The sequence below is a fragment of the Festucalex cinctus genome, chromosome 2 (genome assembly GCF_051991245.1).
Source record: "Festucalex cinctus isolate MCC-2025b chromosome 2, RoL_Fcin_1.0, whole genome shotgun sequence".
Classification (NCBI taxonomy): Eukaryota; Metazoa; Chordata; class Actinopteri; order Syngnathiformes; family Syngnathidae; genus Festucalex; species Festucalex cinctus.
The window spans coordinates 9,405,741-9,428,912 of record NC_135412.1 but is presented as its reverse complement, the minus strand read 5'-3'; the positions used below and the strand labels follow the sequence as shown (position 1 = coordinate 9,428,912).

The window sequence follows — 23,172 nt, the reverse complement described above, 5'->3', positions numbered from 1 at the left end:
TAACCATTCAATATTTTTTAAAATTCACCATCCAACAAAGTCAAATTTGACCCCCAGCAACAAAGTCGTACCAGGCCTTATTTAACCTCTTTTAAGTTTTTTAAGATTTGTCCAGCTGGTCTTGCCGTAGATTTCACGTGCCCAAGATATTCCACCCAGGCTGCTTTATGTGACGTAAGACGCGTTTCACTATAATTCTCAGTTTTAACGCAGTAACTCACCCTAAACGAATTTAAACATAGATACCGTGCGTCCGTCACTACTTTATTGAAGTCAAACTTAATTGCTATATTTTGTGTCTGGTTAAATTCGTCTCAGACAGTGCTGGTCGAAATCTCTCGGGCCTGTTTAGCTTAGCTCAGTTTACCTTAGCTTACTAGCCACACAAAAAAAAACAGGCATGGACGCGCGGTTATCGACAAATTGTCTCAACAGACGGCAAGTATGAGCATAAAGTGTCGTGAATAGCGTGTGAAAATGTTCGCAATAACGAAAGTCAAGTACGAAGAGGAGCTGTGTGGAGCACAAGAGAACGAGCGACAACGTAAACTGCTGGATGCTGTTTGCATGCAGCCTCGAGTTGTGTTGAACAGAGCAGGTTTGTCACTTTTTTAATCAAAACTTTTCAACAATATGTCTGTATTCATTTCGAAAGGAATTTTTAATCCGATCACCTTTTCTTATTCGGTTTGGTACATTTCTCACATCAGAATTGAATTTCTCAGAACGACTTGTCGGTTTACGACATTGAAGTTGGTTCCACGGTCGCGTTCGCCTCAAATCATCTTTTCATACCACCTTAAAAGCCCGCAATGTTTTTGCACATCCGTTTGTATCCGGTTCAATTTGCGACGCGTGTTCTGCGTCCAATAAATAAATAAATAAATAGATACTTGTGCTCGTCGCAAACGGGTCCGGGCGAACGTGTCGGTTGCGTGACGTCACTCCGGCTACAATTTGAAAGCACGCACGGATTATTATTATTTTTTATTTTTTTCACTCACTCACTCACTCACTCACTCACTCACTCACAGAAGATGTGTGAATGAGAGTGGAGAAAAAAAATCTGTGCGTGCAAACTAAAATATCAATCCAAAAGGATGTGCAAAGTGCTGTTTTTTTATTTATTACAACTTAGTGAGTCATCAACATTAACAAACTTGGCAATTAAAAAAAAAAAAAACGAGAATTCAACTTACATTGTACTGCAACTGTGCTTTAGTGATTAAATAATTTTGTGCTCCAAAGTTGAATGTATGGCTGCTTGGGTCTCTTAACCGCATACTGTGTATTGCTACAATTTGTCCGTGCTGTGTGGCTTGACTAATTAAAACGCAAGTTTGTCACTTACTTGTAAACGTTGTTTAGTGGATCAGTGGATGCAGGATTCCCAGCGATGTCAACTGTCATCCTGGATCGAAGTTTGGCGTTTGGTGACGTGTTGACTACTCTCAGTCATTGGGCCAGTGCCGGCGGCTGAACACGCACTACTTTTTTTTTTTTTTACTCACTCACTCACTCACTCACTCACTCACTCACTCACACACTCCCCCCCCCCACCCCAACCCCTCCATATGCAGTGTTTGAAGAAACCAGAGCAAATTAAGTTTAGTTTTCATTATTATTGTTAGTGTGATAATACTGCTGTTTAGGACTCAACGCACTGCTCTGTATGTTGACTGGAACTTGCCGCTGGTTTGACTCGAGAAGGCAGTCTGGCACTGACACACCATATAATTCCTTTAAGTTTTCACACGCACACACGTTCGCTATGAGCTGCTATGGGTAACGGCCGGGACAGTAACAAAAGTACACATTGAAGGGAAGGTGATTAAATTGACGAGGTTGAGGATCACCGTGTGAGTGTGTGCGGGGGCGCCGCAGTTAGACTGTAAATTGAAAGCTATTGTTGTACAGGAAATATAAGGAATAATCGGTATTTATATCCAGATTATGCACTCAATTCAACACACGAACATTTGCAGCCTCAACACTAAAATAATAATAATAACAATAATAATAATAATAATAATAATAATAATAATAATAAAAAGTCGATTAGTCATTGAGAAAAAAATATGAGAAAAAAAGTTGATTAAAAAAAAAAAAGAGTCAGTGACAGCACTAAATCAGTGTTACAGGGGTGACAGTTATGTTGACAATGCGTATCATTTGCCAGCTTTGTTCTTCTTTCACTAATGTGGCCCATGTGATGATAACATCACAATAAAGTGAGTTTACCAAACCATGTGTATCTTGTGTCCCGCAGACGTCGGTGCAAAATATCTTTGTGCGGAGCGGCAGGAGCCAGAGTTCCCTGGCGTGAAAGAGGAGGAGGACTTGGAGCATCTTCAAGTTAAAGAAGAGGAGCAGCCACAGCCTCCCAAAATAAAAAAAGCGGAGCAGCTACCACCATACATTAAAGAGGAGGAGGATTTCTTAGAGTTGCCTGTGACTGGTCTCCATCTGAAGACTGAAGATGAGGAGCCTCCAAGCAGTAGCTCAAGACAAATAACAGAAAACGATGAGGACCACCATGGAGGATCACAGACAGACAGACGGTTAGCTCTAATGTCAGATGGTGAAGAAACGTCAGACTCTCCTCACACTTATGATGCTGATGAACAGTCTGACGCTAATGTGACATGTCAAACTAACAGCAAACGTTGGAAATGTTCTCAGTGTGGAAAAACTTTTGCGTACAAGTCTCGATTGAGAAGACACGTGATTGGCCACACTGGAGACAAACCTTTTGCCTGCTCACTTTGTGGTCAAAAGTTTGCTCAGAAGGGAAACTTGAAAATGCACACAAGAACTCACACTGGAGAGAAGCCTTTTACGTGCTCTATTTGTGGTCAAAAATTTGCTTACAAGGGAAGCTTAAAAGAACACACAAGAAACCACACTGGAGAGAAGCCTTTTGGCTGCTCAGTTTGTGGTCAGACATTTGCTCAGAAGGGACACTTAAAAACACACACAAGAACCCACACTCGAGAGAAGATTTTTGCTTGCTCAGTTTGTGATCAAAAATTTTCTCACAAGGGAAACTTAAAAATCCACACAAGAACTCACACTGGAGCGAAGCCTTTTGGCTGCTCAGTTTGTGGTCAGACCTTTGCTCAGAAGGGACACTTACAAATACACACAAGGAACCACACTCGAGAGAAGCCTTTCACCTGCTCCGTTTGTGGTCAGACTTTTGCTCAGAAGGGAAACTTAATAACACACACAAGAACCCACACTGGAGAGAAGCCTTTTACCTGCTCCGTTTGTGGTAAAAAATTTGCTCACAAGGGAAACTTAAAAATCCACACAAGAACACACACTGGAGAGAAGCCTTTTGCTTGCTCAGTTTGTGGTAAAAATTTTGCTCACGAGCAAAACTTAAAAACACACACAAGAACCCACACTGGAGAGAAGCCTTTCACCTGCTCTGTTTGTGGTAAAAAATTTGCTGACAAGGGAAACTTAAAAGAACACACAAGAAACCACACCGGAGAGAAGCCTTTTGGCTGCTCAGTTTGTGGTCAGACTTTGGCTCAGAAGCGAAACTTAAAAATGCACACCAGAACCCACACTGGAGAGAGACCTTTTTCCTGCTCAGTTTGTGGTCAGCAATTCCCAAGTAAGGCTAAAGTTAAGACACACAAGTGCGCTGGTGAGAATTGCAGTGCTTAACGTCGCTCGATATAATCTATTTTATGAATTTACATTGTTCAGAAGTCATGCCTACTGCTACATGAATCAGTAGTCTGTGTAGTATTGCGTATTGTATGCGTCTTGACTGACCCAATTTTGAAATTTAATTTGTATTTGAAGTGTATAAATTAAAGGCCCAGTATGCCGGTTTCACTCAGGAAAATGCACGATGTACACGTTGAACTTTCTCTCAGTCTACACATCTGGGTTTAAGTTAATCTTTGGTGGTGATTTTGTCCCACCACCACAATGAGCTGAGATCAGACTCGCCTTGTTATCTAATAATCCACGGTGGCAAACTTGGATCACACAGATTTTGAGAATGCATTACTCTTCCTTTGATAACACAGTGTCCGCTTTTATTATGTAGGTATACATAAACATCACAAACCCATCCACAAGCAAACCGGTCATAGCTTTCTAGACTGTTGTAATTCTGAAAGTCCTTCAAAGTGTAAAATGGGCTGGGGTGGGAAAAAAAAAAAAAGACCAAGTTCGGGTATGAAAGTGCTGGGAAGATGTGCTCATTGCTCTCCTCAGACTTGTCGATCTGATACGGATCTTGACCCCCGATCACAGCGATTTTTCTCCTTGTATCGTAAAAAAGCCTTCTTGTCGAGCAAGTCGGAATATTTCTCCATCGTACTAAATTCGATGACGTTATAATCATCTTGCGAGAGCAAGGTTAGCATACGTACCTCTCGGAAAACAGCCTGTCAAAATGGACGACCGCATGGGATTGTGGGATATGTTCATGAGCTTGCAAGCTAACCTGCAAGCTAACCAAACCTGCAAGTCCAAAGCTTTATATTATTTGAAAGAGAACATTTTTAGAAAATAAACATGTGACGTTATTAATTTGACCTTTGAATCAATTTGATGCTTTGCTGGACCTGCAAGAAACTCTGTCTGGCGTCCATAGTCGGTGGAGGAATCGCGGCTTTACGGCTCAAGTAGTTCCCCTGTACCCTGCCTATAATGTCATCGTAATTTGCATGTTTTGGGGGCATATCCACAGCCACGGAGGCATATTCACAGCCGTGGAGTCATATCGACAAGAAATAAATCAAAACCCACACATTTTTTTATTCGTATTCCCAAGTAAAAAATTAAAATTCAAACATAGAAATAATTACTATTGCTGATACAAATCGTTCATCATGGATACGAAGCGTTTCACACGGATACACCTTCGTTTTTTACGGCTATGCCTTTTTGACAGTAATATTACTCCATCCACTCATGGCTGAAGCCAAGCATGCTGCAGACACTCAGCGGCGGTTGCCCTGTGTTCAGGCTCTAGCGCTAACATCCCGGACAGGAAGTCACTGAACTGAGCGGCCTGGTCCAATGGCCACTCGTACTTCTCCAGGAGGACCTCGAACAGAGCCCATGGCTTCAGGTTGGAGATGTGGCGAAGGTCACCTGATGCCCACATACAGGTCACATGTCAGTTGTACGCACACGGTAAGGACTTAAGGGTGGGCTCACCTCGTCTGTTGAAGTATTCTCTGGAGTATCTGCCTGACAGGGCGAAGGGCAAAGGAATGGATCCCAGCAGCTCAATGATGTGAGCGATGTGATCTGAACACAAACCAACATTACTCCTAGTATATTTTCCCACCTGTTTTTTTTTTACTGTATGTGTGTTTCATCAATTTATAGTGATCTCTAAGCTGAACAAAGACCTCACAAAATTGTAGCAAAAGTACATCCTTCATTTTAATGACTGATTAAACGAGGGTCTCATCTGCTATCCCGATAAAATTATCAAAAAGAGATGTGGTGCTCCGCAGACAAGCTCAAAATTACTTTAAACATTAAGTTTAAGTCTCCTTCAATTAATGAGCCAATTGATTATTAATTTAATAATTAACAATTATTGATTTAATAATTAATTGGACCAATTTCCCTTACAAGTGTTTCACTTACTGTAAGTGTGAGCGGATTTCAGCTAACCAGACAACTTTCTGGTTTTTCAACATTCTGAAACATTCTGTCGCCTCTTCATCTACTACAGATCACATCACTACTGTCTGCCCAACATCATGCAAGTATCTTAATTAACAAAGCAGTGTTACTTCACATTATACTGGCCCCTAATCAAGTGTGACAAGAATCGGACTGCAGCCGAAGCATGGCAACACGACTACTGAGCATGTCCGAATTTATGAGTCGAAATGGCTTGTTGCTGTCTGATTTTTGTCTGTCATGGCCTCGGTCGCATGCGCCAGAGTTCATGACCTGTTACGTGCCTGTTTAGGGACTGATTTTCACAAATGTCTGTTTACGACACGTGATGTTCGTGATGTCAACCTTTAATCCTTTAGGCGATGCCTGGACTTGTGTGATGTTGTTCTTTAGTCCTTTACGATTCACTGTCTGTGGCTGCAGGCTGAGAATTGTGTGTGGTTTGCCGGATTATTGTCCAAGTGTTTCTGTGTACTGCTCTCTTAGTTTCTACCTCTCAATGTGAATAAATAGTTAAAACCTTATTTGTGTCTGCATTCTGGGATCCAACCCTTCAGCACACAACATTGTCACGTTTGATGTGTGAATGAGAGTGTTTCACGAGTGAGTGCAAGATGCAAACGCTGAATTATATCCCTGACGGCCGTTAATGGGTGTGCGTGCGCATACCTTCATCTCTTGTGTAATCCTCTCCAGAATGAGGTTCAAATAAATAATCACCAGTGGCCAACTCGAATGCCTGAAATGTTCAAAACACACACGTTTGTCTATGTATCGTAGTGGGGACATCTTATTAACGTAATGTATTTTTTAGCCCCTTACCCGAAACTTAACCATCACAACTGATTGCCTAACCGTTACCCTAACCCCAAGCTAAACCCAATTCAAACCTAAACTCTCGAACTAAGACTTGACCCTCAAAAAGAGGTCAAGTGGGCCCCGCAATGGTATGGACTATATGCACAAAGCACTTCCGCATTCGACGTATTAACGCACCCAAACTTCTGGTCCAGGGAGACTTCAGCGGAATACACTGTTGATGTGACGTAAAACTAACTCTAAATCCTTAACCCACAAAAAAAGAACAGGGGCCGATCCTTGCTTTAACACTATGTCTATCAGAATGTAAAAAAAATAAATCTCCCAGAGCCGTAATTTTGATGGCTTGACCTCTGGTAATGATGTTATTGCTTAAAATGATTACTGCATGGAAATACAAGCCGTTTGGTAAAGCTATTTTATTAAGTGTTTAAAATGTAAATTATGTATTGTAGCTCCTCTACAGGTCCACACAATATCCCACAGCCCACACCCCTCCAATCAGACGGTATATAGGTGAGGTGTTGAATCTTCAGATGGAACTTGCCAGCTGACTGTTCATATCATGTATGATTGTCATTGTTCCATTTCTATTTATTTTAATTTTTTAATTTTAATAATGTTATTAGATTAGAATAATTTATTAGTACATGAACATGATTGAATTAATAGGTTGTACCACTAAATTATTGCACTTCTTCCTACTTTTGAACATGTAAAATATGACATTGATAAATTATTTTCTTTCTTCAATTTTTCATTTTAACTTCAACTTATATTTTGTCATGCATTAATATGTTCAATAAACCAACCAACCAACAACAACTCTCTGGTCTGTAGCTTCATGTCGCCAAGTCTTCTCCTCTTCGCCGACGGGATCCGACGATCTCTGCCTCGTCAATATTTTGAAGCAGATGTAATGCCTCTACTGTTTATGTATTTTATGTCAGCCCATGGTTGGTGACATTTCTCTTAATGCCTTGCTGAAAAGTGGTTGCTATGGAAATCCGACAGCGTTGTTAGCAGTGCAAGAATAATGACTCATATAAATATTTTCATGTTTTTAATACAATCATTCCAAAGACATGCGTGGCAGGTTAATTGGGCGCTCCGAATTGTCCCTAGGTGTGCTTGTGAGTGTGGAAGGTTGTTTGTATCTGTGTGCCCTGCGATTGGCTGTCAACCAGTCCAGGGTGTCCCCCGCCAACTGCCCATAGGCAGCTGAGATAGGGTGTGTGTGTGGGTGTGTGGGTGTGTGTGTGTGTGTGTGTGGTGTGTACCATGCAGGCGGTGCTCCAGATGTCAGCCGGCGGGCCATACTCGGCACCAATCAGAACCTCCAGGGCCCGGTACTGTCTCGTCTGAATGTCTTCAGTGAAATGCTTGTGCTGGTGGGCGGAGAGAGACATGGAGGACGAGCAGTGCGATTGGTCATTTGTTCAGAAATTTGACATGAAGCAAAGAGCATGCGAGCACATGAAGAGCCTCACCACCCAACAAGCATTCCCCAGGTCAGCAATCTTCACTCGCAGCTTGTTGGCGTTTTGAGGGTCAAGAGGACTGAGGACGAAGTCTGACGCACTAAACGCTGATATGCACAATGATAAACACTATCACAAGTTTTGTCCATAGTCACCCTTTTTCTTCCAGAACTGGACTGCTGTAATGTGTGCTGTTCAATTGACCTTTCGCTAAGACACCCCCCCAAATGCAGACTGGCCGATCACAGCAGACGAGAACATAAGTCCGACAACTTCCTAGAAACAATCTGTTAAAGGCACTGTCTGCCAGTTTCACTCTGGAAAAGGCACTTTTTAAATACAGGATTTAAACAATCAAACTACTTCTCAATTTACAGATCAGGGCTTGTCTTCATGTCTGTTGGTGAGTTTGTCCTAAACCTGCACCCCCCAGCCTGTATTTTACCATTTTGTGTTTGTTTTGTAAACAGCGGGACGTTTCTGTGGGAAGACACGATTTACAACCCTCCAACCATGTGGACTGATGATGTTGCTTTCATGTGAATGTGCAGTTTGCTCTTTTTTTTCACCAACTAATCTGCGGATCGTGTGCGATCCGAACCGAGAGTCCTGAGCCGTACCGATCACGGATCAAATATGGTCCATTGCAATACTCCTAAAAAAAAAAAATCAGTTACTGTAGGGAGGAGCAGGAAATTATCGTCAATCTTATCGGTGAGAAAAAGCAGTTATCGTGCATCCCTAGTGGAAATGCTTTAGGGGATCTTGGCGAAAGGTCATTTGTCTTTCCAAGTGGGAGTGTGTTCTCACAGTCTTGTCCACTAGAGTATCCTGAATGTGTGGAAAGTGTCGATTCTGACGTGGCTGAGGTCACAGAGCTGGAGAACCCAGAGACGCTGGAGGCGGGGCTGGAGAACCGCCCGGGGCCGTGGCCATTACAACTGTTGTCCAACGAAGTACAAGATGATATCTGGACCACTTTGTCATTGGTTGCATTGCAGGAAGTAATGCCGTTGAGAATTGGAAGGCCTGCAGATACAAAAATTGTTTTCGTTGAAATCTTCAAGAAGGTGTGCGTGCGTGTTTTTATGTGTACTATTGTGTAGTACTATGGTGTGTACTCACAGTTAGTATGTGTGCCATCTTCCTCATCCATCTTCTGAACATAAACATGAAACATTCACGTTATTGATGGTTCATTGATAGTACCATATTTTCTCACTGTGTTACTTTTTTTCATAGTTTGGCTGTTATTGTGACACACCCAGGTGTGACTTGTCTATATTAGAGCTCAGTCGCACCAGAAATCCCTGTTCCCTAATTGTGTTGACGGCTGTGAAAGAGTTCCGGTTGATTAGAAATTTGCACTTCTAACTACATAGTACTAAGTTTTTTCTTTTTAGTTTAAATTGGCTTCTGTTAACTACAGTCCCGTATCACATTTTGGCCAAAGGTAGAACCTTGGTCGTTTATTGCACCATTTGGTGCTGTAAATCCTTGTTTTTTGTCATTAGGATATCACAAGGACCCCTTATGATGATAACTAAAATTGGAAATGAAAATGGGGTTTTCCCTTGCTCCGACGCGGGTCACCGAGGCTCCCCTCTGGAGCCAGGCCCGGAGGCAGGGCTCAAAGGTGAGCATCTGGTGGCCAGGCCTGTACCCATGGGGCCCGGCCGGGCACAGCCCGAAAAGGCAACATGCGTCCCCCCTCCTCATGGGCTCACCACCTGTGGGGGGGGGGGGGCAAATTGGTCGGGTGCGCAGTTAGCCCTGCGGCAGACAAAGGCTGAGAAGTTCCGACTAGATATAGTCGGGCTGACCTCCACACACAGCTTGGATTCTGGAACCAATCCTCTCGAGAGGGGTTGGACTCTCTTCCACTCTGGAGTTGCCCACGGTGAGAGGCGCCGAGCAGGTGTGGACATACATATTGCCCCCACGGCTTGGCACCTGTACATTGGGGTTTACCCCGGTATAAGAGAGGGTAGCCTCCCTCCGCCTTCGGGTGGGGTGGGGTTGCGGATTGCACCGAACATCAGTTCAGAGTACCCACCCTTTTTGGAGTTTGTGGAGGGTGTGCTGGAGAGCCTTCCCTCTGGGGACTCCCTCGTTCTGCTGGGGGACTTCAACGCTCACGTGGGCAATGACAGTGAAACCTGAAGGGGCGTGACTGGGAGGAATGACGCCCCCCAGATCAGAACCCAAACAGTGTTCTGTTATTGGACTTCTGTGCTCGTCACGGACTGGCTATAACGAACATCATGTTCAAACACAAGGGTGTCCAAATGTGCACTTGGCACCAGGACACCCTAGGCCGCATTCGATGATCAATTCGGAGCTGCTCGCTGTAAGGTGGTCGGTGTCTGTCGTGGCGGCAATACCCGAACCCGCTGGTGGACACCAGAAGGAAGGACACCAGAAGGAGTCCTATCAGGCGCTTTTGGCCTGTGGGACTCCAGAGGCCAAGCGGAATGCAGCTTCGGTGGTAGCTGAGGCAAAAACTCAAGCCTGGGAGGAGTTCAGCGAGGCCATGGAAAACGACTTCCGGACGGCTTCGAGGAAATTATGCTCCACCATCTGGCGTCTCAGGAGAGGAAAGCAGTGAACCATCAATGCTGTGTATAATGGGGATGGGGTGCTGCTGACCACGACTTGGGACGTCGTGAGTCGGTGGGGAGAATCCTTCGAAGACATCCTCAAATCCACAACACGTCTTCCTTTGAGGAAGCAGAGTCTAGGGACTCTGATGTGGGGGTTGGGGTCAAAGTCACTGAGGTGTTTGGAAAGCTCCTCGGTGGCAGGGCCCCAGGGGTGGATGAGATCCGCCTGGAGTTCCTAAAGGCTCTGGATGTTGTGGGGCTGTCAGGTGGATCGGTGCAGCATCTGCAGTGATGCGGACTCTGTATCGGTCCGTCGTGGTGAGAAGATGCTGAGTCGAAAGGCGAAGCTCTCGATATACGTTCCTTACCCTCACCTATGGCCACGAGCTGTGGGGAGTGACCGAAAAACAGGAACCCGGATACAAGCGGCCGAAATGAGTTTTTTTTCCTTTGCATGTAGCGTGGTTAAATCATGTTGCCAGATTGACGGACTGGCGCCTGTGAAATTTACTGACGTTCCTTTAAAAAAAAAAAAACAACACCGACGGAAGCACGTTTAAAATAACCTTGACAGATTAATGGATTGGTTGAAATAATTGACAAATAACAATGACGGAAGGGTTTCCTAACTGTTGACGATTGCTGAATGACGGACGCTCAAATTTCATTGACACGCCCACCTCTGCATATTAGTAACATTGCAGTACCTTAATGTCCACCAGTCTCTCTTCTAACAGTTTCTCTTGCCGCTTCGCTTTTCTCTTCAATTTTTTCTTCTTGTTTTTGGACATTTTCCCAACCTACACACACATACACACAAAGTGGTAATAGAATGAATTAAGACAACAATATTGTAAGATTCAGTTTGATCACACGTGACTGTGAGCAGGAGCATAGTGCCAAATTCTGGTCTGGGTATTTATGGCAGTGTTTCTTAACCACTGTGCTGCGGCACACCAGAGATATTGTCTGGTGTGCCGTGGGAAAGTGTATAATACCACCTAATTGGTAACAACAAATTAATTATTATCCGCAAATAGTGTGTCGATGTCGAATAACTCAAGAAAATCCCGCGAAATCGCACTTACTTGCAACTTTGTCAAAACACAGCAACTTTCTTGCAACAAATACATTTTTAAAATGCATGTTTCGCTTCATTTTTGGGTTATTTCGCCCAAAATGGGTCCACGGGCGGTTGACGAAAGCCTTCACGTCGAAGCTGAACTCAGGAAGACGGAAGCTACACACATCCTGTTTTAGACGCTAGCAAACATAGACATCTATGCTAGTGATTAGTGAATGTGTTGACATTGGCCGCAGAGAAAATGCCATCTAAAGACCCTCGTGAGGATAAACGGTTTGGAAAATGGACGCATGGAATCGCTGCAAATCAAATGACCGTGCAAACCAATATTCGGACCTTCTGCACGAAAGCGGTGGTAAACTATAAGTTGTCCGACAAGAATTTCACGAGTGCTAAATACGTGAAAAGTGTTGAAAAAAAATATGCAGTCTCGGCAAATCACACTTACAGGAGGCGATGGAGTTGAGGTCTGTTGAGAGCACCCAACAAGTTAAGGTGAGAAACGGTGCATGTTAAGCCTAGAGTTAGGCAGTTTCCTGACGTAAATCCATCGTTAAACATATCTATAAATGTGTAAAATTAAAAACTGAAGTTCCAGCACCATACTCACTTAAAGGGATAGTTCAGATTTTTTGACATGAATCTCTATTTCATCCTCACCTCCAGTGGTGTGCGATCAGCACTGACTTACCCCTGACAGCGTTCTGTGATACGAGTTCTGGTCCAGTTTTGCTTGAGAGGAAAATAGTCCAGCAAGCTGGCTGGCATCAAGTAAATAAAGCTTTTTTCTTCTGAAAACAATTTATGTTCAAAAGAGTGATACATTTGCATCACAAATCTTCGCCCTAAAAAAAAAAAAAATCAGACTCTATTACCGCCGGGCACTATTTTTCTGTTCGTTCGTATCACTGCGCGGCGCCCCCGCATACATCTGATAGACGTGCACAAATCTACAAGTTGTTTATCTGTTCGAAGGCGGAAGGTGCGACTATCAGCTGTCTGCAGCGCATATATCAGCTGTCTACAGGGTGCCGCACCGTGATGATCGCACGCCACTGGAGGTGAGGATGAAATAGAGATTCATGTCAAAATATCCGAACTATCCTTTTAAGTCATCAAGTTATTGTCATGACTGGGGCATGACCGGGTTAAGTTTGTGTCATGCAAGGGTTATGTTTGGGTCATGACCGTGAGGTCAAGTGTCTGTTTTGAACTGATGTAACCGGCGTCTAGTTTCAACTGGTCTTAAGCTGTATCTGAATCTTTAATCTCTTTATCTGGTCAACAATCAATCAGATAATTCCATGTCAGTCCTGTTACCCACATGTCTAGCCACAACCAATCAGATCGATTTGCTGTCTTCTGAGAAGTGTGTGTTTTGTCGGATTATTCCTCTGTCCAGCTGGCCACCTGCTTCTCTCTTCCTCGATGACTTCTCGTTGTTTCTGGTCACGTTAAGTTAGTTCCACGCCTTTTGATGTTATGCAAATAAACTGTTAAAACTCTTACGTGTGTCTGCATTTTGGGATCCAACCTCAGCACGTAACAGAATAATCCGACCAAAGGATCCCGCAGACTTAAATAAGATGTGCCATGCCCTGGACTCCCAAGGACGATTGCTTGGACGCCATGATCTGGCCTTGACTGGATGCACTAAAGACTTTAGCCAACTCGTCAGCCTGTCCCAGCACCGATCCCCAATGCTGATGCATCTTTGTCCGGGATGAGAGCAGTACTCTCGCAGCGCTTCCCGACCGACCGGAGGCTTCTTGCTTGCCTCAGCTTCAAGTCCCCGAACCACGTCCGCTGCGGCCTCAAGTCCACGAACCTCGTCTACCGCGGCTTCAAGTCAAGTCAAGTCAAGTCAAGTCAAGTCAAGTCCAAGAACCTCGTCCGCTGCAATCTCAAGACCCCTCCTTGCGGCAGAGGTGCTGCCGTCTCAAAAACCCTCCTCGCGGCAGAGGTGCCGCCGTCTCAAGTCCCCTCCTCGTGGCAGAGGTGCCGCCGTCTCAAGTCCCCTCCTCGTGGCAGAGGTGCCGCCGTCTCAAGTTCCCTCCTCACGGCAGAGGTGCTGCGGACTCAAGTCCCCTCCTTGCGGCAGAGGTCCCGCCGTCTCAAGTCCCCTCCTCGCAGCAGATGTGCCGCCGTCTCAAGTCCCCTCCTCGCAGCAGATGTGCCGCCGTCTCAAGTTCCCTCGTCGCGGCATCACTCTCTCGTTCCAGTTCCGGCGGCGCCTGGCCAGCGTTCGCCTCCCGCTCCAGTTCCGGGCGCACGGCCGGCAGCCGTCTCTCTCTTGCTCCAGTTCCGGCGGCGCCTGCCAGCGTCTGCCTCCCGCTCCACTTCCGGGCACCCGGTGGCGTCCAGCCAGCGGCTGTCTCTCTCTCTCGCTCCAGTTCCGGCGGCGCCCAGCCAGCGTCCGCATACCCCCCAGTTCCGGGCGCACAGCCAGCTGCCGTCTCTCTTGCTCCAGTTCCGGCGGCGCGCAGCCAGCGGCCGCCTCTTGCTCCAGTTCTGGCGGCGCCCGGCCAGCGGCCACCACCTGCTCCTGTTCCAACGGCGCACGCCCTGCAGCCGTCTTCTACTCCTCGTCTGGCGGAAAAAGGTTCTGCGCCCTCACCCTTATTTTGTCTAGCGCCCTTGACTGGGTCATGCCAGGGGTATGTTTGGGTCATGCAAGGGCATGACAGGGTTATGTTTGGGTCATGCAAGGGTTATGCTTATACTGTCATGACTGGGGTCATGCAAGGGTTATGCTTACTGTTATGACTTGGGTCATGTAAGGATTATGTTGTGCTTACTGTCGTGACTACGGTCATGTAAGGGTTATGTTTAAACCTAGGGGTCTGCCAGGAGGAATCCTTTAAAAGGGGGTTTTGGGGGGGGGGGGGGGGGGTACTGTCATGACTGGGTCATGACACCACTTTTTCTCTCCCATGATATTATTCTTCTCTCTTATGGCACTCATTACAATTAAATGCTGACTTCTAATTGTGTAAATTAGGTGAGGACAGATGGCCAATAGCTACTTTCTTTACCGGGGAGTTGGCAACACTTCTCTACTGTTTGAATGTGATATTTTACAAATGGCCACTAGATATCACTGTGGGTAGATGTTTTGAACGTTCCAAAAGATTTCAAAATCAATTGTTCCAAATTATTCGATCGTTTAAATGCTCCATTTCAGGGATCCCTACTAATCAGTCAAAAGTCAAGAGATGGTCTGAAAAAGAGCAACCAATCACAACACATCAGGCGGTTCATTTGGACACTTACCTGGACGTCTCTGGGAGCTGTGCTGACTGGAGAGACACAGCAAGAGAAAGAGAGACAGAGAAAGCGAGATACAGAGAGGAGAATGAGAACAGGAAACGGAAAGTGCAGAGACCAGTCAGAGCAGGTTAAGAAAGTAATTAATGAACTTTTGTTCACGCTAAACAACACGAGTGCTTCCATGTCCTCCTCGCGTGTCTTTCATATACATATATATGTATATATATATATATATATATATATATATATGTATATATATATATGTATATATATATGTATATATATATATATATATATATATATATATATATATATATATATATATATATATATATATATATATATATATATATATATATATGTATATGGACAGACCTCGAATACATCGCCTCCATTAGCGTGATTTTCAGAGACTGGATATTTCTTTCAACACTTTTCACGTGTTTAGCAATCGTGAAATAAGATAAATACAATTGTTGGCGCTATTAATTACACTTAGGCAAGCGTGTCGCTATGACTTACCGGTATCTTTATCGCTGTTATGGTGCTTGTGGAGAGTGAGACGTGATGTTAATGGTTCTTGGTGGAACAGAATTGTCAACAAATCGCTCCTCAGGGTGGCTGTTTTTTCGGCAAATCTCTACTGTTATTTTTGATTAATGTCACTCTTGTCAAAGTTGTCAAACCCAAATCACTTTCAGGCAAGGGGCGTGCACGCTTACTAAAATGCTAAGCCTCAAGCTCTAGAAGGAAGACACGTCCGTCACGTCGTGACACGCTTCCCGCGGCACCTCCAAAATAAAAGTCACAATAAATCTCAGCTGTCAAGACACTTTTATTGCGACTAGGTCCGACAAGAACAGTGCCTTTAACTGTGCACAAATGACCTTTTCAGAGCAAGAAGCAACGTCTTGTAAGCTTACTTTGAGACCCGGAACTAATAAATGAATTGAAACGCAATGCATTTCGTACATAATAACGATAACAGCAATTCAAATATGGGGAGAATAATTAGTTAGATTAGTCGGTTTATGAAGAAAGAACGGAGTTAATAATCTAATTCAATATCCAATTTTAAAATACATCAATCTAATTTTTATATTGATATATCGCCCAGCTAAGTGAGAGGAGTATCAAAAAATTGTGGCTAGATTCTGCAGCTTTCAAGATGAGCATGAAAAAAAATCAGTGGCTGTCAATCACCTGATGAACCAGAAGGAGGCGGTGCTCCCGCTCTCTGCCAGATTGTGGCCTCAGCAGCAAGTCTCCTGATGTAGACCTCATCCACATCCAGCAAGATGTTTTCTGGTTTTATGTCTGTGTGGATGATCTTACACTTTTTGTGCAAGTAGTCCAGACCCTGTAGCACCTGTAAACGTCAACACACAGACATATAGTACAACACATGTAACACGACATCTTGTCATGAGTGCATGTGCGTGCGTGCGCGTGTGCATGTTTGTTACCTGCCTGATGATGCTCTTGACGCATACCAGAGGAAGCCCTGTGTAGTTAGATTTGATGATCCATTTTAACAGCTGATGCCCCAGAACCTCCAGGACCATACACACATCTGTCACAGGCTGAGGATAACAAAGGCTCGGCAGGCAGACATGGTCAGGGTCAGACACGTGAGACAGAATGAAGGATACGCACACCATTTACACCAGAAATCTTGAAGTCATCGATTAATTGGACAACCGTCTCCCTGTGTGGATCAGAGGGGTCACTGTCCCTCACCTGGACACAGAGTCAACGTGAGGGCTTTTGGCTGTTAACATGACCAGGCAAAATGAAGGGCTCGGTATGGGCTAAATACAAGAACAGGTGGACTGGGTGTGATCGTAGGTGTGGTACTAGTTGCAGGTTTTAGTTCATGAATGGATGCAGGACTAGGTGTGCGTTTAGGTAGGCGCTTACATTAAAGGTCTATGAGTAAGGATTACGTGTATGATTACATCTCAGATTAGATGCAGGACAAAGTGCAGGATAGGTATAGGATAAAGTGCAGGACAATATGCAGGAGCGCAGGACTAGATGAAGCATTAAGTACAAGATAATAACTCAAGGCTCAAAATAATGTTTTGTTTTGTTTTTTTGTGCGGAGCAGTTTTGCAGATCTATGACTTCATTTGAGAAGCAAATTTCCAAATTTTTGGAGCCAATAGGGTGAGCGGAATATTTACTTCGCCACTCCCCATTTCACATTTCAACGGTTTAGGGCTTTGTATAGGACAAAGTGCCGGATGTGACGGTCCAAGGCTTGATACTCACACATCTGAGTAGTTTGATCTCATCCAGTGCAGTCTCTGTGTAATGGGGCGCGCTCTTCACCACCTTCAATGCCACAAAGCGTTTTTTCCTGACAACAAACAAAGGGAAGGCATTTGGTACGAGGACATGACAGTAGGCAGAGGTAGACGAAATGCACCGTCGTACTGCAGGTCCCAGCAGAGCCAGACGGTAGAGAAATGTCCCCAGCCAAGTTTGCGGACCACGTGGTACCTCCCATTAAAGAGGTCTCCGATGGTGACCGGATAGTAACCACCTGGAACACAAGGCCTAGAACATTCACACATAGTGTATCCAGCTGATGGTCACATCAGCTTCCTGGGTGAAAAAGTCACCTTTGCGGTAATCTGAAGGGTCTTCTTGCTCTTCATCATCAGAGCCCAGAAGCTGAGCAGGAGGCAGGGTTAACGCTGCAGGTGGTGAGCTCAGAGGAGACAGTGGTGGAGTGGTTGGGCATGTCGGCACTGATGATGTCACAAAATCTGAAGTGTTAGGGTTTGAGTTTGGAAGGGAGGTTGCAGAGGAGGAGCATAGCGGTGAGTAGAGGTGGGAGTAGGAGAGACTTCTGGTGAAGGTCACAGAGGTGAGCAATAATGGGTCTGGGTGGGAGGGGCTTAATGTAGGAGTAGCAGAGGCTTTAGTTGGGCACAGGGTGTTGGTTTTGGCTGTTGCTAGATTAGATTGACAATTTTCAAATGTTAAATGAGTCCGTGTGCTGAGATCATACGGCATTTCTTTCCTGGCACTTAATGGTGATTGGCTAGTGCTATGAGTGGGACCCTGAGATGGGACAGGAAGTGACTGGCCGTGGGTAGAAATCTGAGATGAGACAGGATGTGCGTGGTGCTGGGTGGGGTTTTGAGATTGGACACAAAGTGACTGGCTGCTGGGAGGACTCTTTAATGGGACAGAAAGTGACTGGCTATGAGCAGGTGTCTGAGGAGGGAGAGGAAGTGACTGGTTATGGGCAGGGCTCCGAGATGAGACAGGCAGTAAATGCCTGTTCTGAGTTGAAATGGGTGTTTTGCTTTGGGAAGGACTGTGAGCCAGGACATGAAGTGGGTGGCTGTAGGCTGTGTTGTGAGCTTGGACAGTAAGAGACTTGCTGTGGGTGGGGCTCTGATCCAGGTCAGGAAATGACTGGCTGTGGGCGGGGCTCTGACCTAGGTCAGAAAGTGCCTGACTCTGTGAGGGGCTCTGAGATGTGACAGGAAGTGAATGTCTGCTCTGAGTTGAAACAGGAGTTGATTTGCTGTAGGCGGTAATCTGGTCTGGGACAGGAAGTGGCTGGTTGTGTGCAAGGGACACATGTGTAATACTATGCGACAGGTTTTGAGTGGGCCTGTCATGTGTAATAGATAGTGACTGGTCGTGATGTGTGTCGGTCAGGGGGATAGAGAGGACCATGGCACTGTGAGGAACATCTTTCGGGCACTGCAGGCAATCTAAAGGAGTATGTGTTAATTCTGTGGTGGGGGAGTCATGGTGAGGGAAGCACGTGTCCACAAAGTTGGGGGTTCCTTCTTGGGCTTCAACTGTTGTGTCGCTAAGTGTACTTCCTTGGAGTGGGGGTGGTTTGGGAGTGTGGGGTGAGACTGAGAGGTCTTCCTGCATCTGAGGTTGTGGTCCCTCACAAAGGTCATCAGAACTAGGGGGGGAAAAAAGACACGGGTAACACTTTATGATGAGTACACACTATTAAGCATCTCTTAAGCATTAGTTAAAAGTGAGTTAATCATTTATAAAGCATGTTTTTGAAATGAATAATCATTAGTACAGTATGTAGTTAATAAACAGTCATAAATGTTTTACTCACTGTTAATAAGCTCATCTATAATATGCTTAATAACTGCATTTTCATAGTTTATAAATGATGGATTCAGCATATCTAGATTATGTATTGCATCATTTACTAAGCAGCTATTTAGGAATCGTCAATAGTGTTTTAAGATCATTTAGAAGGTGTATGTAAACTATTTGGATATACATGTAATGTCACGGTGAGTGTGTTAGTAGATGTTTTATAAAAAAAATTACACACTTCTTTTCCAATAGATGTTCTAAAAACACTTAACACATCAATTCTTCAAATGAAGTAGTTACAAATCATTTACTTATTAACAAATGATTTTTTGTGAGCTCATCTAAAATGAGCACTATCTATGCCTTGTAAAGCATTTATAAATGAGATTTAAAAGTATAAAAATACCTCAATACCGACTCATAAAAATCTGTTAGAAGACAAAGGGAAGTCACAACACGGGGATATAGAATATATTGCATTCTTTATTTATTTATATTAACAACACCAACAGAGGAAGTTGCAAATAAAATTAGTTGATGTAAATAAAATAAGGAGTTTCAATATTAAAAAAAATAGAAAATACTTCTGTCATAATTTAACGTAAAGAAGACTCAAAATTGTTTGCAGCAGATAAACGTGTGTATGCGCTTGTGTATATGACGGGCCGGAGTCCTGCAGGTTTTTGGATGTTTCCCTTCTCCAAAACAGCTTATATATGATCCGATCATCAGCAAGCACGAACACAATATAAAACAAACATTCATCTCCAACTCGTGGGATTTTCTTTTGTCTGCCAGCTGTGCAGTAGAGGCCATGGACACACCTAGTGATCAAAAGAAAAGAAACGGTTTGCTAAATGCATCTAGAACATTATACAAACTCAATTTAGTTCAGACACTGGTGATTTTGGCATGACTAAACAGTTGTTCTAAAGTGAAACCAAATCAAGTCCAGATATAAAAATGTAATTTCTCTTTTAGTAACTAGAGGCTATGCAATAAGTAAAAATTCTTATTAAGTCTATTCTTATTATATCAAATACGTTTTCTTTTAACACTTAGCGTTACATCATATTCTTGTAGTATCAAACTGTAGCAATGGGAAGGCTAATGGCTTTCCACCCTGCATGTATCCAGAGTGGTTGGGTTGTGAAAACTCTCTTTCCGGGTACTATTATAGTTTCAATTATATGTCTGTGAATTAACCAGGCTTTGGTGGTTATTTGCAGGTTAAGTCAATTGGGGGCCTACCGCTAAACGGACTGACGACAAGCTAGCCCTCATCATACTCATCCATAACGTGTTTTAACAAACCAAGCAACATACTCACCACAAAAGCCACTGCAAACACCGATGTTTTTATTTCCACGCCGTATTCTTATTTCCACGCCGTGTCCGCCCGAGTGTCTGGGGTTGCTTTTCCTGCTCAACGGAGAAGCTGCGTGTTGAATGCTGGCGCCATTCACCAACGCGTTGACGTCGTAGATGCGGATATTATTATTGTTACTCCTCTGAACACTTGTTCTTAAAAAATGGGGACGAGCACACTTCTCCATTCCTCAGGCATTTTCACACTCGCTTAAGATCCTATTTAACAACCCAGTCAGAAATTCTACTGCTACCTCTTCTACACACTTTCATACCTCTACAGGTATCATCAGGACCTTACTTTCTCGACCTGGATTTCCCATCTCTGATCAACATAACACTCAAAACCTTTCAAAAGTTAGTAAGAGTTTAAGTTAGTTTTAAATATCTCTCTGGTGTAAAACTACTATACGACAACTACTAAATACTTTAAAACATAAAACAATTCAATGAATATGACTTTTATAACTGAGGACTCTGGTTAGAGTCCAGGCTCCGGCCTTCCTGGGTGGAGTTTGCATGTTCTCCCCGTGCCCGCGTGGGTCTTCTCCGGGTACTCCGGTCTCCTCCCACATTCCAAAGACATGCATGGCAGGTTAATTGGGCGCTCTGAGTTGTCCCTAGGTGTGCTTGTGCGTGTGGATGGTTGTTCGTCTCTGTGTGCCCTGCGATTGGCTGGCAACCAGTTCATGGTGTACACCACCTACTATAGAAATAAGCGGTCAAGAAAATGGATGGACGGATGACTTTTAGATAAAATAATTTGATTTTTTTTATATCCACCACAGGTGTGTCAAGCAAAGAGATTGTCTCTGGAATGAAATTTAGACAAAAAATCAGTACAATTCATTATTATAACTGCTTGTTTCATCATCCCAGCATGTATGAAAAGTTTTAGTACACATATTGCAACACACAAATGATAGTAATTTAAAATTAAAATGTAAAATTTTAGCAAACACATTGGTCTTTCATAGTGACAAACTTGAAACATGAAACTCATGACTCATTTATAAATTTAGAGTCCACGTGGTGGTACTCACCGGGTCTCCTCAGTGCGGACCCTGCGGTTCTTTTTGCCTCTCCGTCTGTGCTTCTTGGTTCCGGAGGCGGGGCTTGCATGTGCTATCCCGGCGGAGGCTGCTGGAAGAAGACAGACAGATCTAGTCAGCAAACAGCCACGGGAACAAAATGGCTTCAATATATCATGACTTCCTTTTCTCGTGCGGGAAGCAAACGTAAAGAAAACTGTGAATAACCTGGCCCAAACTACGTCAGCAAATTGCTTTGCACACTATATTTGAGTCCAACGTGGGTTCAAGCTTCGAACTTCGAATTCATCGTGTGACAGGCTTTACGTTCTTGAAAAACAACTGCACAAGAAACGAAGATAACATCAATTATTAATTTATATATTTACTGTTAGTGTTTAACTGAATTCCTTGTGTTGTTCATTGCACAGAACTTTGCTTCACTTTGTTTTTGTAATGTTAATTTATGTGTATTAATTATACTTCAATAATTGTAAAATGTTATACCTTTATTTACTATTATTTACATCTGTTGCTCATTTGTTTTAAATTTTACATTTTTATTTGTCAAGTTTTATATATTGAAAAGTAATTGTTAAATAGATTTTTTAAAATATATTACTGTTAAATAATCAATGAACATTTATTACCACCCAACTACATAAATTAAAAAAAATGAATAAATAAATAAAAAAACAGAGCAAGAGAGAGAGATAGAGAGAGAGGGAGAGGGGCTGAGAGAGAGAGAGAGAGAAAAAAAAAAGTACAATTGAGTACCAGTATCGATTCCCAGGTACGAGGTAGGAGTACGTTAGCAGTAACAAATGTGAAGGGTACCCATCCCTAGTGTTGAGTTACCCTTTATATGTATTCCATGCTTTGAGCTTTTTGATCGATATTAGTTGCTACATTGAGTCTCTTAAATTTGTAAACAATAAGAAAGGTCAAAAGTTTTTGGAAATATATTCTAATTTGTTTAGTTGAAGTCTGTCATTTAAAAAAACTACTTTTGTTCGCCTAAGATTACTCTCTTAATATGTAATTTTAGTTTATGATGATGTAACATTGAACTGGAATGACTGTGTTTGTATAGATTACTATATTAATATGTAATTTTGGTTTAACTGGAATGACTGAGTGTATATATTTTGTTGTTGGTTCTTATTTGTTGTTATATTGACATGATTTGTTATTGAATTGTCAATTTATATTTTATCAATTAAAAAAAGGAACGTGTTTTGTAATGGTGCAGGTTATTAGCATTCTGCATGTTGACCTGCGCATGACCACATTAAATGCACGAGTGAAAGCCGAACGCTGACGGTACTGACATATAACCGAATCCATTATACTTTACCTATGAGCATTGTGGCCCCAAACCTAAGCGGGTCAGCGGAGACTGTCCCGGGTGACTGCTATCCTTTAGCCTCGCTAGCTCAACAGACTCGAGAGACAATCCGGCTTTTCAGGTGGTTCCCAACAGCACCCAGTCAGAACCGTGTAGGTTCGCAGCTGTCCGGTGAGGTGCGTTAGGTGACGCTCTGCTGTCAGTGCCTTTCAGACGCGTTATCCTCGGTAACTCCGCAGCAAGCCGGAGTGAAAATGGCGTCTTTTCTTCGTTGTCCGGTCAGCACCAGCTCAGTTGCATGTCTGTGACAGAACCTCTTAAGTTATTCTTGGTGTGTTACTCACGATACCACTGGCTTTCACAAGCCCAGAACAGCTGCTGACAACCTGACACCCAACAACCG

At 43.6% G+C, this 23,172-nt stretch overlaps 2 protein-coding genes across 2 annotated transcripts in view; one reads left to right on the top strand and one right to left on the bottom strand.

Annotated features, from left to right (window-relative positions):
* LOC144015037 (uncharacterized) overlaps window positions 1-6,163 on the top strand; it is an 11,298-nt gene extending 5,135 nt beyond the window's left edge. Inside the window, exons 3-5 of the mRNA XM_077515351.1 lie at window positions 131-174; window positions 469-598; window positions 2,270-6,163. Of these exons, the coding sequence (XP_077371477.1) occupies window positions 131-174; window positions 469-598; window positions 2,270-3,678 (1,583 nt within the window). The 3' untranslated portion in view covers window positions 3,679-6,163. The remainder of the gene's footprint in view (window positions 1-130; window positions 175-468; window positions 599-2,269) is intronic.
* LOC144013615 (SRSF protein kinase 3-like) lies at window positions 4,307-23,172 on the bottom strand. The gene is made up of 17 exons (XM_077512698.1): window positions 22,779-23,172; window positions 21,434-21,533; window positions 17,555-18,867; window positions 17,367-17,475; window positions 17,202-17,289; window positions 16,580-16,667; window positions 16,394-16,500; window positions 16,131-16,296; window positions 14,931-14,956; window positions 11,281-11,373; window positions 9,096-9,129; window positions 8,781-8,999; window positions 7,980-8,077; window positions 7,770-7,877; window positions 6,340-6,409; window positions 5,191-5,283; window positions 4,307-5,124 (listed from the first exon to the last, which is right to left on the bottom strand). The coding sequence occupies exons 1-17, from the start codon at window positions 22,786-22,788 to the stop codon at window positions 4,940-4,942; spliced, it is 2,907 nt and encodes a 968-aa protein (XP_077368824.1). The 5' UTR covers window positions 22,789-23,172; the 3' UTR covers window positions 4,307-4,939.

Excerpts from the sequence above, each read along its gene's own strand:
- LOC144013615 (XM_077512698.1), bottom strand. Across the intron at positions 18,868-21,433 it reads GTCCGCACTGAGGAGACCCG|TTCTGATGACCTTTGTGAGG; the intron begins GTGAGTACCACC and ends TTCCCCCCCTAG. Across the intron at positions 8,078-8,780 it reads ATACTCTAGTGGACAAGACT|CGTTTAGTGCGTCAGACTTC; the intron begins GTGAGAACACAC and ends TGTGCATATCAG.